Source organism: Vipera berus (assembly GCF_964194415.1).
Source record: "Vipera berus genome assembly, chromosome: 2".
Classification (NCBI taxonomy): domain Eukaryota; kingdom Metazoa; phylum Chordata; class Lepidosauria; order Squamata; family Viperidae; genus Vipera; species Vipera berus.
The window spans coordinates 81,530,119-81,548,303 of record NC_138203.1 but is presented as its reverse complement, the minus strand read 5'-3'; the positions used below and the strand labels follow the sequence as shown (position 1 = coordinate 81,548,303).

At 36.1% G+C, this 18,185-nt stretch overlaps 1 protein-coding gene across 1 annotated transcript in view; it reads left to right on the top strand.

Moving 5' to 3' along the window:
* The first annotated feature begins 284 nt into the window (after positions 1 to 284).
* Positions 285 to 18,185, top strand: part of MLLT3 (MLLT3 super elongation complex subunit) — a 115,058-nt gene continuing 97,157 nt past the window's right edge. Inside the window, exons 1-2 of the mRNA XM_081319842.1 lie at positions 285 to 437; positions 1,919 to 2,099. Coding sequence (XP_081175968.1) covers positions 426 to 437; positions 1,919 to 2,099 — 193 coding nt within the window. The 5' untranslated portion in view covers positions 285 to 425. The remainder of the gene's footprint in view (positions 438 to 1,918; positions 2,100 to 18,185) is intronic.

Below are 18,185 nucleotides of genomic sequence, written 5' to 3'. Positions count from 1 at the left end.
CATCCCATACTCCCTCCCCTTTTCCTCCCCCCCCTCCTCCCGCTTTCCTCTTTTGGCCCGGTGTTGTATCCGTGAGAGTGTCAGGAATTGGCACAGGAGTGCAGCAGGGCGCATGCTCTCGCTAGGCTCGCAAGCAGCCAGAGCCGGGGGCTTTAGTTTAATAAGGAGCGAGCGAGCGAGCGACAGACAAGGAAGAAGGCGGCGGCGGCGGCAGCAGCAGCAGTACTATCAGCAGGCGGAAATATATATATATATATATATATATATATATATATATAAAAAATAAGGAGCCTCGGGGCGAAAGCGAGCGAAACCGTCGGCCATGGGCTTTCCTTTCCTGCGCGCGTTTTCCGTCTCTTCATGAATTAGAGCTGAAAGGGTGGGGGCGGGGAGAGCTGAAGACACCCCCCCCAAGGCCCCCAGGCATGGCCAATTCGGTGAGTACAGGCGAAGAGCAACCCCCCCTCCTCCTCCTCCTCCTCCTCCTCCTCCTCTCCGTCTTTCCTTCCCCCCCTCCTCCTCCTCATGCCCTTCCCCTTCTTCTTCTTCCAGCGCTGCCAATTATATAGCGAGAGGTTGGTGAAAGAGAGAGAGAGAGAGAGGGGGGGGGGACGATACCGCCAACCCTTCTCTCGCGTGCTGCTTCCTCTTCGTTTCTTTCCCCCCCCCAGCTCCCCGCGCGCGCGCGCGCGCTCCCTCCCTCTCTCTCTCTCTCTCCCCTCCTCGCTGTGCAATCGCACGGAGCGCGCGCGCACGCACACCCACTGGAGGCGGATAATAACCCAGCCATATTTCTGCAGCGGCAGTGGCGGCGGCAGCAGCAGCAACCCGCCTCCGCCGCGCGCCCGGGGAGGGGAGGGGAGGGGGGCGGGAGCCGTGAGTACAGTCGCGAGGGGTGTGGGGGGGGGGAAACGGGCTCAGCCGCTCGGGAAAGGCGCCTCTCAGGATGGTGCGTTTTTTTTCCTCTCTCTCTCTCTCTCTCTCTCTCTCTCTCTCTCTCTCCCTCTCCCTCTCCCTCTCCCTCCCTCCCTCCCTCTCTCTCTCTCCCGGCGTGGCTTTCTTGACAGCTGGCGGCACCCCTTTCCCACCCTTCCCCCGATAAGTCTTCCTCTTGGCTGCGCGGGGCTAGGTGTATGCCTGCCTGCCCGTGTCTGTGTGTGTGTGTGTGTGTGTGTGTATGTGGATATGCCCGCGCGTGACGGTGAGGCGGGCGGCGAGAAGCTCCTTCTCCTGAAAAACAAAAAAAAAAAAACCAACAACCAAAAAAAGGGTTTTGTTGGGTTTTTGGGTTGTTGTTTTTTTTGGAAACTACTTCAGTCGCAGCACCTCCTTTCCTTGCTTGGTTCTGTCTCCCCCCTCCGCCGTTGACTTTGAGGCGATCTCCGGTCCGAGGGAGCGCCTTCCGAACGGCGCTTGAAAATGCCGGCAGCTCCCCTGGAAAATCCGACAAGCCTCGCCCCCTCCCCATACGAAATAATAGTAGCATTTAGTCCGCTGCTCTCTTTTTTGGGGGGGTGGGCATGGCTTCTTGTGGGAATGAATCCCCCCCCCCGTAGAAATTAGTTCTCTTCTCCCCTTATTCCCTCCCTCCTTGCCCCATGTCCCCCGACCCCAAATCCTGTACCCAGCCCTGGCCTGGAGGTTGCCTGCATTCCGTTACAATCCCAGCTGCTCTCCTCCTGGCAATGAAGGAGGTCTCTTTAAAAGTCAGAGAATTGCCCTCCATCCATAAGCAGGCGGCTATTTTCTTTGTGTGTGTGTGTGTGTGTGTGTTTTCTTTTTGTCCTTTTCAGGGAACCTTGAAATCTACAGGAATGGAGTTGAGGGAAGGAGGAGGGGGGGAAGGTATCCTTGCTTTTTCTCTGGTACTCATTGTTATCCTCTCTCTCTCTCCCTCTCTCTCTCTTTCTGTGCCCAGTGTGCTGTTCAGGTGAAACTGGAGCTTGGCCATCGAGCCCAGGTGAGGAAGAAACCCACCGTGGAAGGTTTTACTCACGACTGGATGGTATTTGTTAGAGGACCCGAGCATAGTAACATTCAGCACTTTGTGGAGAAAGTCGTTTTTCACTTGCATGACAGCTTCCCTAGGCCAAAAAGAGGTAAGGCTCCAGGACAAAGGTGTCTCCCATCTGATCTCTCTTTTAATAGGTTTGCATAAGGGACTAAAAGAAAACCAAACGGTTCCTTTCCACTTTCAAACTCCACACTCTTGCTTTCGTGATCTGAAACCCTGGTTATTCTCCGCAAAGGGTTTGGTGGGGTAGAGGTGCAGCTTTTTTTTTTTTTAGGAAACAATTGCTTAGTGGAAAATCAGGGTGAGGTACACCTGAGGGCAATACTTTTTGACCACCTTTGGAGGTGGATGATGGTTTGCTGCAGCTTCTGTGAGATGAGGGACAGGGACATGAGCTTCCTTTTACAATGAAGCAACTAATATCTGGACTTTTTTTTTTGTTAATACTATTTATTTGAATAATATGTCTGGTTCAGTTTTTGCTATAGGTTTTGACCTTTACTCCCTGCCGTGGGGGCAAATATTTTAATTCATTTGTGATACATGTAGTGTTGTTGCCACTTATTGTTTTTAGTTGCAGTCTTTATGGTTCTACCTTTCACTAGAAGTAAGCAGAGTAATGTTGAGTAATATTCTTTATTTGGTACCCTTTTTATAGTTTCTCTTGGATTGTGTGTGTCCTTGTATTGGCAAAGTGTTATCTAAAGTATTGAGTTTGCAAGTTTTAGGATGAATAACTGTTTAGTCTTTGTTTTTTCACTGCTTGGATTATGATCTCCAGTTTGTATTGATTCAGCATACAGTTAAAAAGTCAACATACGACAAAAAAAAATATTGCGAACACTTAAGTGGCTCCAAAACACAGAAGGATGAAAGTGATTTTTCTGTTGATTTCAAGAGGTTTAGGAAGCCTGTGTTTTCAATTTTCATTTCATTTCATGACCTGCAAGCTGTTGTCTTGACTATTTTAGTTGGATTAGTGGAGGTAACAGTAGGAATACAATAAGGTACTTTGTTTGTGAACAGGTTTGTTTATCTGAGTATGTACAATGGTTAGCAGTTATTGTTTGTCTAATCTTTATTGGCATATAGAACTCCTGTGGTCTTTTAAAATAGCATCCTAATAAATCCATTTTGCTTAGAGGCGTTGAGAATTATTGAATTGTGAATTGTGAAGGGAAAGGATGGGAAGAAATGGCAGGATTTGTAAGCTTTTTCATCTTTTCAGATTGATTATTTGAAGTGTTGTAGCATCTATGGGTGGGAAGGTAACAGCGTTCCGTGCGCCTTTGGCGTCTAGTCATGCCGGCCACATGACCACGGAGACGTCCTCGGACAAACGCTGGCTCTTCGGCTATGAAACGGAGATGAGCACCGGCCCCTAGAGTCGGAAACGACTAGCACGCATGTGCGGGGGAACCTTTACCTTTACCTTTAGCATCTATGGGTACCAGTTTCTGTAAGTTATATATTGTTTTCCTCCCCCTTGCTTGATTTGTTTTTTGTAATTCTTGAACAGTTTTACTGAATTATCATATGTATTGCTAATAATATTGTTTTATGTTCCACCTTGACTTTTGCCAAAATTTCCACTGATACTGTTTTTCCCATGATACATATTTGGCTTCAATATGAGAAATACCTGCCTGTACAATGTCTTTTTTAGGTTTGGTTTAATTATTTTCCCTCTTCTATGTGTTAGAAACATGTTTCTCGAAACTGTAGTGCAGATATAATTCTCACCAAGAGATGTAAGAAGTTTGGATAAATTTCTTTTTGCATCGTAAATGAGGTCTTAACATTCGTAGTAAGAAGTTCCTTAGTTTTTTAGTGCAATCCAATCTTTGGTGTTAGCTATTCAGATGTAAGTGTTTAAAAATCAGTGAGACGTCCTAATATGAATAGGAATTAAGTATTAAAATCCTGCATCTATGCTGATGATGATTTACCTCCATTCCTCAAAGTGAATAACTTTCTGTCCAATCTTAGGAAACATGATTTTTGTAACATAGGTCTGTGGGTTGTTGCTAAGTGAATATATTCACTATAGTCCAGAATGTGCAAAGATGTGTGTAATTGGTACAAGTAGCTAAGTTTCTGCATGTATGTACTACATTGCTGAGGGTTCCTGTTACATTAAATTTGGTAATATAGAATGTGCAACAGGTTGTCCCTGGATAGCTGTGTCATACACTTAGAGTAAACTATTAATAGAGAACATGTTTTCCTTAAATTCTGAGTTGTAATTTATGAATTTTCATGGCTTTTGTTTGATCGTTATTGTTTCTTTGCTATTTCCTGCCTCATACAAAATAATTTAGTTGGTAAATAGGATTTTATTTTCAATTGAGGACACAAACAATTAAAATGTAGATTTCTTGGTGCTCTCTAAGTTATTTTCTTTTGTATATAGTAAGATATTGATGTATTCCACTGTCTCACCACATTTCTATCTCTGTTACTGTTAAAGTAATCTTAAAATGATGTTGGGTGAGTGTATATTTATAGTCTGAAACCATTGGGATCAAGCTACCATTTATGGAAGTTACTTTGGATCCCCTCTCCAGGGGAAAAGATTGCCCTTTTTTATCAGACACATTACTCCTTTGAATTCCAGTTGCAGAAGAACCCAAGAAGAACAGTGATGCTGTGCTTTTGTCCTATCTGTAGATGTTCCATTAGCATCTGGCTAGCTCATGTAAAAAGTGCCAAACTGGATAGACTTTTGGTGTGACTCTTTAGCATTAACCAGTTGGTTTGCTATGATTAGTATTTGTCATGTATTTTCTGTTTCATATTTTATAACATACTAGGCCATCAGATCATATATCTTAAAATACTTAATTTTATTAAGCACTGAGCAATAGCTGCTAATGTCAATATAGTGCTGCATTAATGTTGAACCAGTCTCTTTTCCTTTCTTTTTTGGTAGGGAAATAAACGTTAGAAATAGATAGCCTGTTACAAAGGCAGATGAGTGAAAAAGAGAATCTTTAAAGCAAGACAAAATTATTTGGATTAAATAGTTCTTTGTTGAAGTAGTGATGATCAATACAAATAAAGTATATTTATGGACTAAGCACGATCAATGGTGAGTTGTTTTATATCTGTTTGGCTGATATACTGGAAATAAATGATTAGGTGATAACACCAAGAATAAACTAATAGTAATAGCTTAATTACAAGAGTGCTTTTAATCGAGATTGTCTGTTTTTCCTGTTTCATATGATTTTCTTTAATGAAGATTAGTGCATGCTTGAACTCAAAGCTTGCAGAAAACCTAATGGGCTTATATTCAAAAAAATATACTTCATTAGCCTAGAAAGACATTAAATAGTACAGAGATGAATCTCTGTATTCCTTCCATTTATACATTTTGCTGTTTCTTCTCATAGAGATTGTTTTAGTCTTCCCTCCAAATGAAGTTGTGTGTTTACAATTGTTTATTGTAGCGGGTTAGGTGGATCACAGCTGAAATTTATTTTAAGAAAAATGTTTTGTTCACTGTGTTTTATATATATCTAAATGATGTAGAAGTACAGTTTCATATACTCCCCCTCATATATTACTAGTTCTTTGATTGAAGCACTGACACTAAATGGATTGTTAAAGGTTCAACTGTGAGTTGGTAATCAAAATAAAATGTGCTATCAATACAAGCAACAATTAATAAGGAGTAATGACCTCCTTTCATTATACCAACAAATTACTTGCTGTTTAGATCATTATCTTAAGCACACAGGTTGAATCAAAAGAAAATGCAGCTAACTTACAATGCAGCCACTTCACAGGAAATAGCTATTTATGTTTTTTCTAATCTGTACTTCATCAATTCATTAATAAATAATCTTTTAGATAACATAGCAAAATAAAAACAATATGTCTTACCAGTTCATGTAGTGCTCCTGACCATTTATAAACTCAGAACTGTTGGAAATTATAATGAATATGCAACTGCTACCAAGTGGCAACCATGTGCTTCTCTGCCCTTGTATCACACAAGCACAAGTTAATACTAATTCTGGTAATGAAATTCTATATTCCATGACATCTCACAATCTTGGGATGTGGGCCACACTTTCCCATTTATTTATTTAAATCTTACCTGAGTCCATTGTTTTTAGCTCCTGCATATTTAATAGCTAAAATTCTGTTTACTTTTTTGCAGAAGTATCTGGAGGTCATTTTAATACATACCAGTCCAGCAAATAGAATTATCTGATTATGTTTTGTAGTTATATTATTGTATTTTTCTCTAAGTACCCCAAAATGCTTAGGCGGAAATATTTTCAGAGTTGAAGTTAAGATGATTTAAGTATACATGAAAAATCAAAATAAGAATTTCAATCTTAAGTGAATGCTGAAATCCTTAATGTGCAAATTGATAAAGCATGAATAACTCCGTGTCTGTCATATGGGTGAGAAATGTATTGGGTAGATGTTAATTGTTAATCAGCTGAATTCAGAACATGCTTTGAATTATCTGACATGGACAATCCCTGACTATAGTGAGATATATTTCCAAATATCATCCCAAACTATGTTAAAATCACTGAAATACAGTATGAAACAAAAAAGTGGCCAATGAAGCAACATCTAAAACAAAGATGGCATCCACAAAGCATGGTTAATTATTGTGTTGCTAATTTCCTCCATATTAGGTGAAGGAGCACAAAAAAATCAGACAATTAGCATCACATAAACAGCTTCTGCTGGTGGTTCCCCAGGTATCTCCTCAACGCTGCAGTATTTTTGTAATGAAAGTTTTTTTAGGGGCGGTGCTCTTTATTTAAACAAACACAACAAATATATACATAAGCTGTGGTTAGTTCTTAGCTCATTTTCTTTCGTTCCTCACGAGACACTTGAAAGAGGTGATCAAAAACTTTTACTCTGAGCTTTAATTAACAAACTTTACCTGTTTTATTAGAGCGTATATTAGTAACTTAATTGCTTCAAATAACCAAGCCATAATAAAAATGGTTAGCAAAGACTGTAATAGATTATTAAAATTTTTGAAATAATTTTCCCACATCCTTTCAGGACCACCCAGAGTTGGTTTGCAAGTCCATAGTTCACAATGATTCATGCAGACCATCCTAACCATCCATGGTTTAGCATTCTGCCAGACGGGGTCCTATGTGTTATACACACATCAAAATATTTTATAATTTTATAATTTGTGGTATTTGTACCCCTTCTAGAAATGAAAAGGAAAGAAAATTATATAAACATGTTTAAACAATGTTAAAATTTAATTCAGGTTGATTTAGAATAATTCTATTATTATTGAAAAAGGATGCACCTTATGAAAGTTGTTACATTTCAATAAGATGTTAAATTTGTGAATATATTGTCAAAATGAAGAGTTTACTAGTTCTCTCTGACGTCATTAATTCTAACTGATTACTTAGAGTTGCAATTAGGTATGATGATTTTTTCATGCTAAGAAAAACATTTTCAATTTGTTCTTGCAACCAATTTGTTTTACTTCTGCTGTAGATTGCTTTTCTACACTTTCTGGCTTTGGACAAACGGTGGTAATGTATATTACTATATGATTTTTTTAACCAAATATCTGATAACTTACCAAATATCTTTGATAACTTTTACCAAATATCTTTGATAATTATCAAAGCTAGACTTGAGAGGTCCTTGGTGCTCTCTGAACTTGGTTCTTTTCTTGCAGACATTTCGTGATGATTACGTTACCTAGTTTGAGTAATGAAAAATCTGCAAGAAAACAGCCAAGCTCGGAGAGCACCAAGGACTCCTCATTTCAGCCCTGAGCTACAAATACTTTCCTTTAAAACTAGACTTGTAGAATTTCTGTTGTGTAAATCAATGATTATTTACTTAGTGATATCTTTGTTTCTTCTGTAATTCAATAATAATTAAATGAAGCCAGCTTTTAAACCCATGATACAAGTGTTAGCTATAAAGCTTACATTTTGCTGAAGCAAATGAACATCGGTTAGGGCAGGGGTAGGCAACCTCGGCTCTTTTATGACTCATGGACTTCAACTCCCAGAATTCCTGAGCCAGCTCAGGAATTCTGGGAGTTGAAATCCATGAGTCATAAAAGAGCCGAGTTTGCCTACCCCTGGGTTAGGGTAAGAAATCAGTTATAAGAATAATGAAATAGATGGAAGGCTGCCGAAGGTAGGGGCTATGTGGAAAGTGAAAATCCTGCCATAGAAGTAGTTGATTTCCTAAGAAAAAAAGAGCTTTTTCTCCCAGGGAATTGCAAATAAGATAAGCAGAAAGAAAGTGGTGTGTATACACATCATTACGGCTTACTTTCTCATGTTTTTCTGACTAGGCAACAATTGGCCATATTTGCACAAGTTATTAAGCAAGGAAACAAACCATAATGACTAAGTTCTCAATAGCATCTTAAGCCAAACCCAAATACAACACTATACCATGTCTTAGCATGATGACCAAACTTACCTAGAAAATGGTATCTCCAGAAGCTAAGAAATAGTGTGTGAATAATCTACTTCCTTCTGGTTGACGAAAAGGGACCAAAGATTTGTAACTACTCACTCAGAAAAAATAAGGAATAAAATAAAAGTTTACCATATAGTACAGGGGTGTCAAACTGCCAGCCTGCGGGCTGGTCTCGTCATACCGAAGCTGCACCCACCCCATTGCCTGCAATGCAAAAAGAGTCATGATACGTCGCCACACGTCACATGACATGGCAAGTTTGACACCCATGATATAGTACATGCCATGTGTACAATTCAGTGAGAATAAAAGTATACTCTTTGACTCAGTTAATTGAAGCATACTTTCATTTTTTTATGAACATAACTTAAATCTGAGTTGGATTTGAAAACATCTGCACATGTTTTATAAAATTTAAATAGTTACAAGCTAATTTGAAAGAGTAGCTATTTAAAAAAAGAGGAAAGAAAGCAGAATCAGTTAGAAACAGCAGAAAACCTGTGTGTGTGTATGTGTGCTCACGTGTATGTGCTGACATATATGCTTTAGGAACCTTGTCTTCATCTTACTGAAGGACTTTCTAATGATTCAGTAAGTGTTTCCATTGATTATACATAATGGCTTTTGTATTCATGGTGGTCAATGGAAGTCCTGTGACTGATTTGTACATAGACTGTAGGAATGCTGCATCATGCAGCATCATGTATTTGAACATAACCAACCAATTTTGAACATAATCCTTTGGGCAATCTCAGTTCAACCCAAATTTTATTTTTAATCAAAATATAGACAATATTAGCTCAATTTAGACATCATGATTTGTATTTGTAATATGATTTGTACTTAATGTAACCTAAGAATCTATACTATGATTTCATCTCCTAACTTGTCACCTGATGGTTTCATTTTGTGACTTACCAGAAATACTGCTTCTTTGGTGCAAGTCCTATAATTACATTTTTCCAACTCAGACATAAATTCAAATTCTAATCAAATATGTTTTGGTGTGACAGTTAATAGAAATCAAATTGCTGCCACAAAATAGTATAATTAAATCACTAAACATAGTATTTGACTCCAGAACCAAATGTACACACACATACACACACACACGCACACACACACAGAGAGAGAGAGACATACATTACAGAAGAGAATGTTTATGTCTTTGTGTATAGACACAGAGGGAGATACATACATACATACATATAAATTGCATCAATAAATGTGATATACTTTGCTATTTTACAGAACTATTTTTCAATAGAAAACCATACCCCAAACTAGTTTTTAACCTATATAGAAGAAGGGGACGACAGAGAATGAGGTGGCTGGATGGAGTCACTGAAGCAGTAGGCATGAGCTTAAATGGACTCCAGAAGATGGTAAAGGACAGGGAGGCCTGGAGGAACGTTGTCCATGGGACCACAATGGGTCGGACACGACTTCACAACTAAACAACAAAAAAGATGCCTTTTTTCATTTCTGCAAATAAGATGGAAAATTACAGTTGAAGAAAGATGTAGAAACATGGACGGATGCTTTGGAAAGAAAAACTGGAAAAATTCAGAAAAAAGGTTTTTCCTCCCCCCCCATTATTTTATGGGGGGAAAGTGAAAAATTGATCTAATTTTTCTTTTAAAATAAATATTTTAAACATCTTACCTACTTTATATTTGATATATATCTATTCAAGGATACATTAACATGTCTAATGCTAGGCTTTGTTCACTAAATGGAAATTTGTAATTCCCAAGAATCCATAAAAATGATAAAAATAAAAGATAGAAGAAATACTGCTACTGTGGGAGCATTCCAGCTGAGAAAAAGAGGCTGATTAGCCAGTGTTTAATGTGGTTAATTACCTTTTTTTAGCTTTGACTTCTTCCTTGCTTTTTCCCCTGTAACATAATGCTTTTTGTATCTGTTTTATTACAGAAGACAACATTCCATAATACACAACTCATTTTGTTTCTTGCAACAATGCATGTTTTGTCTATTTCTAGCAGAGAATTATTAAAACTATTAATAAATTCTTAAGTGAGTTTAATCAGTGAATGCTTATTATCAATCTTATTCTTAGTATACCTTTATGAGCAAATCAACATAAACAAGAAGGTGTATCTTGTTTGTTATATATTTTTGAAGGTTTCAATTTTTCTGGAAAAAACATTCCATGTAGGTCTCTCGGAATGTCTGTCTGTCTGTGTGTGTGTGTGTGTGTGTGTATAGTTTTTAATTAAAATAGTTAATAGTTGTAATTTTTGTTGCTGAGTGCATTTTGAAGTTACAGTTTTACAGTAATTATGTTATAAACATAATACAACCATTCTTTTTGTTTATTATATCCTTGAGATATTCACAGTTGCTTTTTTAGATACTGTAAGAATCATAAAAAAGCTTCAATTTATTACTTGAGATTTCCTTTACAGTTTAGGTAAAGGTAAAGGTTCCCCCGCACATGCATGCTAGTCGTTTCCGACTCTAGGGGCCGGTGCTCATCTCCGTATCAAAGCCGAAGAGCCAGCACTTGTCCGACGTCTCCGTGGTCACGTGGTCACGTGGCCGGCATGACTAGACTAATCCTCTAATTCTGTCATTGAAGTAAAAAATGAAATATTATTAGAAAATATTATTTAAAATGGATATAGGTTCCCTCTGTGGTTTATGTAAATGTAAGTAATTTAAGACATTAATTTAAAGCATTTTAAAGCAGTTGCTTCATTTGCTCTTGGTTTCTTTTGTTAAAGTGATTCCTAATGGAATTTATACACTAATTAGTCACAGACGTTCAAGTTAAAAATATGATGAAGATCCAAAGATTGCATAGACCCCTGACCCCAGAAAATATTAATACTAAAACATAGATTTACTCAGTGCTTTTTTTGTCATAGAACACCCAGAACGGAGTTCCGGCACCTTTTTTGGATGGGACCTTGTAGGGTAGGCAAGGCGGGTTGTATGACATGGGTGAGTTCCGGCACCTTTTTCTTTTACAAAAAAAGCACTGGTTTACTATATATGACTTTAAAACACATAATTTTATTGTATCTACAGGGATCTGAGATTCAAATTCAGATTTGAGATTAGGGGATGATCATGAAGAATAGTGTTATGTTCTGACAAGACGGTCATTTTGGCCCAAAGAATTAAAAATATTGTCCAGGATTACCAACTGCTTACTATATAGCAGTCACAGTATTATTTGTTAGATTAATCCTGCTTTTTCAAATTTAATACCAGTTTCTCCCAATGTAAATTGTGAGGAGAAAAGTACATGCAGTTAGAAAGCTAATAAAGCATACACAGAATATTATCCTAAAGATAGTTTTATGATTTTGTGATGGAAGGCAGTTTATTAAAAAGACGTCAAGAACAGTTACAAACAGCCAAATTTTATAAATCATTCAAGGCTTTTTTACAAATTCACTTGTTTTAATATGCAAGAAAATATAATTTGAATCTATATAGAGAGAAATTGGAGAGAAGCATTATTTATAGAAATCATGTGCATCTGATAAATTAATAGTTAAAATGATTCTTTTTTGAAATAGACAGTAAAGTTATATTGGATGTTTCTGATTTACCTGATTTGTAACTTTTCTATCCAAACCCCAAGTGCATTCAGTATTTTATAAGCTTAGCTCTATTTTAAAATGTTCAGCCATTTGCTAGGTTTTTATTATAGGTTAATAGAACGTGCAAGGTAAAAGTTTATAGTAAATGTTGCCAACTATTGCACTACCGTGTAACAATTATTAGCTGATTCCATGTATTCCAAACGGAAACCATTTTCATAGTACATATTCATCATAAAGTTTAACAAATAAGGCAAATTGTTAAATTTTTAAGCATTTATTGTGCCTGAGAGAACCCCTAATAAGCATGAGCAAGATGAGAGAAATACTGTAAAAAATATGAAAAGTTCAAAATAATTAGTAAATATGAAGAAAAGGTTCAGTTGTATGCACATCTTAAATCTGGATCCTTAATTCTCAAACTAGTTCCTTTTTTGCCAGCTTTTTCCCCCACAAGATATAATTTACAAATACAGTATGGTGATTTCGTAACATTCCTAAAGTAAGGAGGACAGTACTGAGGTTTTGCAGTTTGTTGTAAAAAGAAGTCCAACATTTAATCTATGAATAAATCAGCATTTTTTGTCTATAGAACATACCCTGACTTGGTTTCCAAAGTGACTATTTGGTTAAATACCATTGAACTGGTATAGTTTTATATTCTGGATTATCTTCAACAGTTCAGAAATATGTATTCAGTAAATTTGTTTTATTGAATATAAGCATTATTTTTATATCTTTTTTTTAGTTTTTTCTCCCCAGTGATTGCTTTTTGTGGTATTAGCGGTAACAGAGATTTTATATTTTTGTGGTGTTTGCATGGGTCTAATTATATTCAGTATCAATATATTTCATACAGATTGTCATATAAAGGAGTAGGTTGCTTATTTAGGGTAATCTGTTTAGATACATCTTTAGAGAAAATATCAGTTTCTAATCTTGTTTAAAATTGTAGCTAAATATAAACATATAAAATATGGATTGAGTTAAAACTTCCTATTCTGTGTGTAAATAATAGGAAAATATGATGCAAAGGTGGTAGTGGCAGCATATTATAAATATAATAGATTATGTTTGTGGACTATCAGAATTATGACTATCAGATTAAACATGGACACGTATATGTTAAGGAGAAATAAAACTGTGCCAGTAAGTACCAGCTGTGTTTTCTTTCTTTACTGTTCTAAACCGTAATTCTTACTTCATTTCTTTTCAATTAAATAGTTAATGTTATCCATAATTCTAAACCACAATTAATGCAACAAGCAAAAAGGAAAATATGCTTAGTAGTTTGAAGCCAATTGATGACTAATGCGAGTTCTGCAAGTAGTCTGTGCTGCAGGGTCAAAATAAAAAATGAAAATTAGTTTAGTTACATTAAAATAAATAAATAAATCTGAAAGATCACAATATTTTGACATGCCTAATTAAGGTTATCCACTTTTGGTGTTTTCATTCGGTATTATGAGATATGTGCACTCTTGTAAGATTTCAGGTGAGGACATCCCAAATTTTGGGTGATCTCACCAGAAACGTTGTTGGGCCATATGGTGATCTGCAAAAGCTTTTGATGATGTAATAGTAGTCCATGCAAAGGAGAAGGCTAGGAACCAGTTGTGTTTAATAAATAATAACTACTATTTCAGAGTTATACAGGACTTTATTGCTCTTTCTGGTTTTACTGAAGGAAGAAAGAAAAAGAGGGAATTGGCAAAGGTAGAAGTCTCACTTCTACATTTTTTTGTTCTACATATGTAACACAAGCATATGTATGGTATAATATTGGATGTAAAGATATACAAAGGCCAAGCTGATGTTTTTAATGTTAAAATGGTTGATCAGTTATTGTCAATTATGTGGTGTAAAAAACTTGTGAACCTGTATAGAATAGAAATGGTGTCTGATGCTCCTGAACAGTATAAAACATTAAAACAGTCGTACACTTTTACAAGGTTTTTCTTAACATTTTTACACTATTGAACCCATTATTGTTTACTCTAAAATAGAGCAACAGAATAAATATGTATCTCATTTCAAAGAGTTGTTTGAACAGGTATGCCATTTTTGAGTTTGTGGAATAAAATACAGCCGCTGTGATCACCATCCCAAGCCACAATGTTGAAATAGTCATTAGCCCTCATCGCTAGGTGTGAATTAAGTTGGTTAATAAAGAAGTTTATTGTGGAAATACACTCAAAAGGAGCATTGATTTAAAAGCAGCTGAAGGTGAAGTGCAGTTCAAAAAAAAATCAGGCATATTATTTTTAATGGTGAGAAGAACTAAAATGAAGTTGTTTTTTAAAAAAATTGTTTCAAATACAGTGCCTACCTTCATTTGTCTTCTTTTCTAAACTTGGGGGAAGACAGAAAGCAAAAAAAAAAAATCCTTTCAACAATTGTAGAGAAAGAAGTTCCCACTCCTCCTCCTCCTCTTCACCTTAGCACTAACCTAAATCTACTAAAAGAAATTTAGCTTTGAAGCCTTGTAGGCAAGCTTAGGAGTCAAGAGACCTTATAGGAATTTCATCAGTAATTGTTTTATGGCTTGTCAGAAATAGGCCTGTTTGTATAGGTAGCATACAGCCTATCTGACAATTTGGTGTCATTTATATCCACCATAAAAAAGAGAAGAAGAAAAAAGTTAAAGGGACAGAGGAACTAAGCTGTAAATGCAAATTGTTCTACCGTTTCCCCCCCCAAAAGAAGAGTAAAGGAAACTGCATAGGAAGCATTTTATGGAAGGTGCATTAATAGAGGCCCCATCTCTTCCTCAAGCTCTCCTAATATTGTACTTATCCTATAAAACTGCTGTACTTTTATACTACTTTGACCCACTTCAATAAATTGTAGCAGCACAATATGTCCATTCAGGATGGAATTTCAACTGTTGGGTTTGAGAGTTATGTGCCGCTATAAGTATGTTCTACCACGCAACGGATATTGTGGCTTTTGTTTGCATTTTAGATTTTTAGAATACCCACGTGATGAGATTTTCATATGGTTATTCTGTGCTAAACATCTTTACCAATTTTATCAGACAAGGAATTCTTTTTTTGTAGTAGTGATTTTAAAATGTTTGAGGATCTAAATTTCTTAAATCTCGTTAGGTGTTTTTGTGTGGACTATAAAAGAAAAAGAGGTTTTGAGAGACCCCCCCCCTACTGATGTTTTGTTCAGCGTTGTATGAAGTAGGTACTGGGTTCATAGTTTGCTCTAAACGATAATGTTGTTTTCTTTGTTTTAGCTTCCAGTGTTACCTGAAAGATTGTCATTTATAAGCTATAGCTTGTTGGTTACTGTGTTATACAAACCAACCCATCTTTCTCTCATACTTTACTTTGTACTGAAGCAAATTAGGAACAACTTGTTACACCTGCAGTCATTAGTTTATTGAGAGAGGAAACTGTGTAACAATTCAGTGATCTCAGAAACTCTTTTTTACAACTTGCCTTTGTTGACTGCACAGGTAATGGTAGTCAAAGTTATTTATAGTTTAAAGTTCAGCCTATTCATTTCAAAGAAATGTATTCTAGACAGTCCGGTTGGTTCCTATATTGTAAATAGAAAAAAAAATCAGCTCACGGTGTTTAGCCAATTATTTTCTTTAACTTTACCAGTTATTTGAATCATAGTTTACCTAAACAAATAACTTCTTTGTGGTGTAGATGTAGGTAAAACAGCAACATAACTCCTAGGTCCTATAACTTTCTGTATCTACTCAAGATACAAAAAACTGGGAAGCTTGAAGGAAGTTGCCACAGAAAAATCATCTGCTCTCCTGTGTTGTAAATAATGTACATAGATTTGAAATTACTTTCTTGAAGCAGATTAGATCAGATTCTAGAAATAAGTGTTTCTTTATAGTCAAGGGAGGAAAAATGTACTTATCTATAAAGAAAGCTAATTCAGTGTTCTCAAAATTTGCTGAGCGGTGTTTCTTTAAGATACAGTAACTAACTTCTGTGATCTCCCATGAATAAAACTGTCAGACTGCACTTTAACAAGGGGCCTCCATTACATAAAGCTCCCACTCTGCCTGGACAAGCTGGCCGTTGGGAGTGCGGTCTGGCAGCAATCCATTAGTTGCACATGTAGTTTACAAGCTTACTGTTAAAAATCACTCTTGTTCTTCTGGATCACCTTGGCACATGCAACAATGTTTTTTGCAACAGGCTTAGTAGACTTGAGCCAGGATTGAGGGTTTTTTGCCTTAGTCTCACCTTCTACTCCGTCCAAGGCAGCCCATTTATTTATATATTTATGGAATTCATATGCTGCTCTAATCTGTTATGACTCTGTAAGCTTGCAATTAATCATTCACTGTTTTATTAATTTTGATTTATTCTAAGTCAGTGCTTTTATTGTAAAGTGCCGTGAGACCAACACTCGGAGGCATAAAACTCTAATAATTAGTTAATGTGGTATTGAACCAAGACAAAGAGAACAGTACTTAAAACTGTTGAAAATTGAAATGACATTTATTTCAACGTGAGAAGTTAGTTATGACTAATTGAAATCCTGTGATTACAATGGAGAGCTGATGCTGATTAACATTATCTGGAATTAAAACCACATGTACCAACCAGGTATTTTCCTTCTCAGATTTCAGAAGTGTCTTTTGTTTAGGGAAAAAAAATCAAGAATTGGAGGTGTGCAAACTATAGATACATATACACATGCACATATATATTTAATATAAACTGAGTTTCTGCTTGGTGTCATAGGGGGTTATGGTGCTGAGTCTGTGCAGCCCAAGTGCTGCATCTCTTTTTCCAGGAGAGCAACAATTCTCAAGGATTGCATACCATGTGCAAAATAATTTATATCAATTTCCCTTTAGTCTATAAATTCATGTTAATTTTATAGATTTAGTCCATAATTTTTCTTATTATGCTGTCATTTTCTTTAAACTTTTGCATCCATTTTATTATAGTTTTTTATTCTGTTTGGTATCATACCTAAGTAAAAAAAATATCTATATGCCCAGTAGGTGATATTGGTTTTATGTCTGCATTTCAAATTGTTTTTCCCTAATGTTCCTCCTTCTTGAAATCTGATTTTATATTTTTGACTATTTGTAAATAGATAAGGCCATGGTATATTCAAGCCTTCACTTAATAGTTCTTGTTGTGTTTTTAGTCTATTCGTAGAATCTGAGTCAACCATATCTGCACATATAATTATATTTTTCTTGCTGTATTATCTCTGAGGTGGAAAGCATTTGAAGGAGAAGCTAGAGGTGAAATTGTTGAGTGAGTATTCCTTCTGTGGAATTCCATTCTTTTATCAAATTTTGTCTAATAATGTTTTCATTTTAAGTTTTATCCTCCTTTGTATCTGTGAGTTTTTCCCACTCCATTATCTATGACAGGCAGCATCTTGTATGATACAGTTTAAAATTTGAAGAGCAGGCCCACTTCTCTCTTTAGAATTTTGTAGGAGTTCTTTGACTAGATCTTTTCCCACTTCATATCAATTGATTGACATGTTTTTTCCATTCTTGTAAAATTCTCGCTACAGTTCTGAATCATACAGTAATAAATTTTGGAAATGTCCTGAAACAGAAGAAACATCTTACCATATGTGGTGGGCATATAAAAAAAACCTCAAAAGTACTATAAAATCCTCCATATTATAATGCAACAAATACTGGAAGTTAAATTCAGAATGAAACCACAACTTTTATTACTAGGTATAATCTCAGAAATAAAATCAACAAGAAACATGATAATTTAATGAAATCTGTTTATAAAAATGTGAATATTTTTTTCTTAACATTGGAAGAAAAGAACAATTCCAACAATATTTGATTGCAGATTTAAACTTGGATAATTTGCAACAATGACAAAAACAACAGACAAACACTATAGAAGTATAACTAAAATTAAGCCAAGAGTGTTTCCCATACATACATCTCACTGCAAAGCAAGGCAAATATTATCACAATTTGGCTTCTAAGGTAGTCTAAATATGCATAAATATTGTAAATTAGTAGATGTATAAAAGGGAGGTCAGAAATCTAATGCAGATTTTTGTTTTTCCCCCTTTCTCTTTTTCTACATTTATTTGTTAACTAATTTGTTAACATTAATTCTTGTTAAATTTGCTCCATCTGTCTATTTTGTTCTTTCATTTACGTA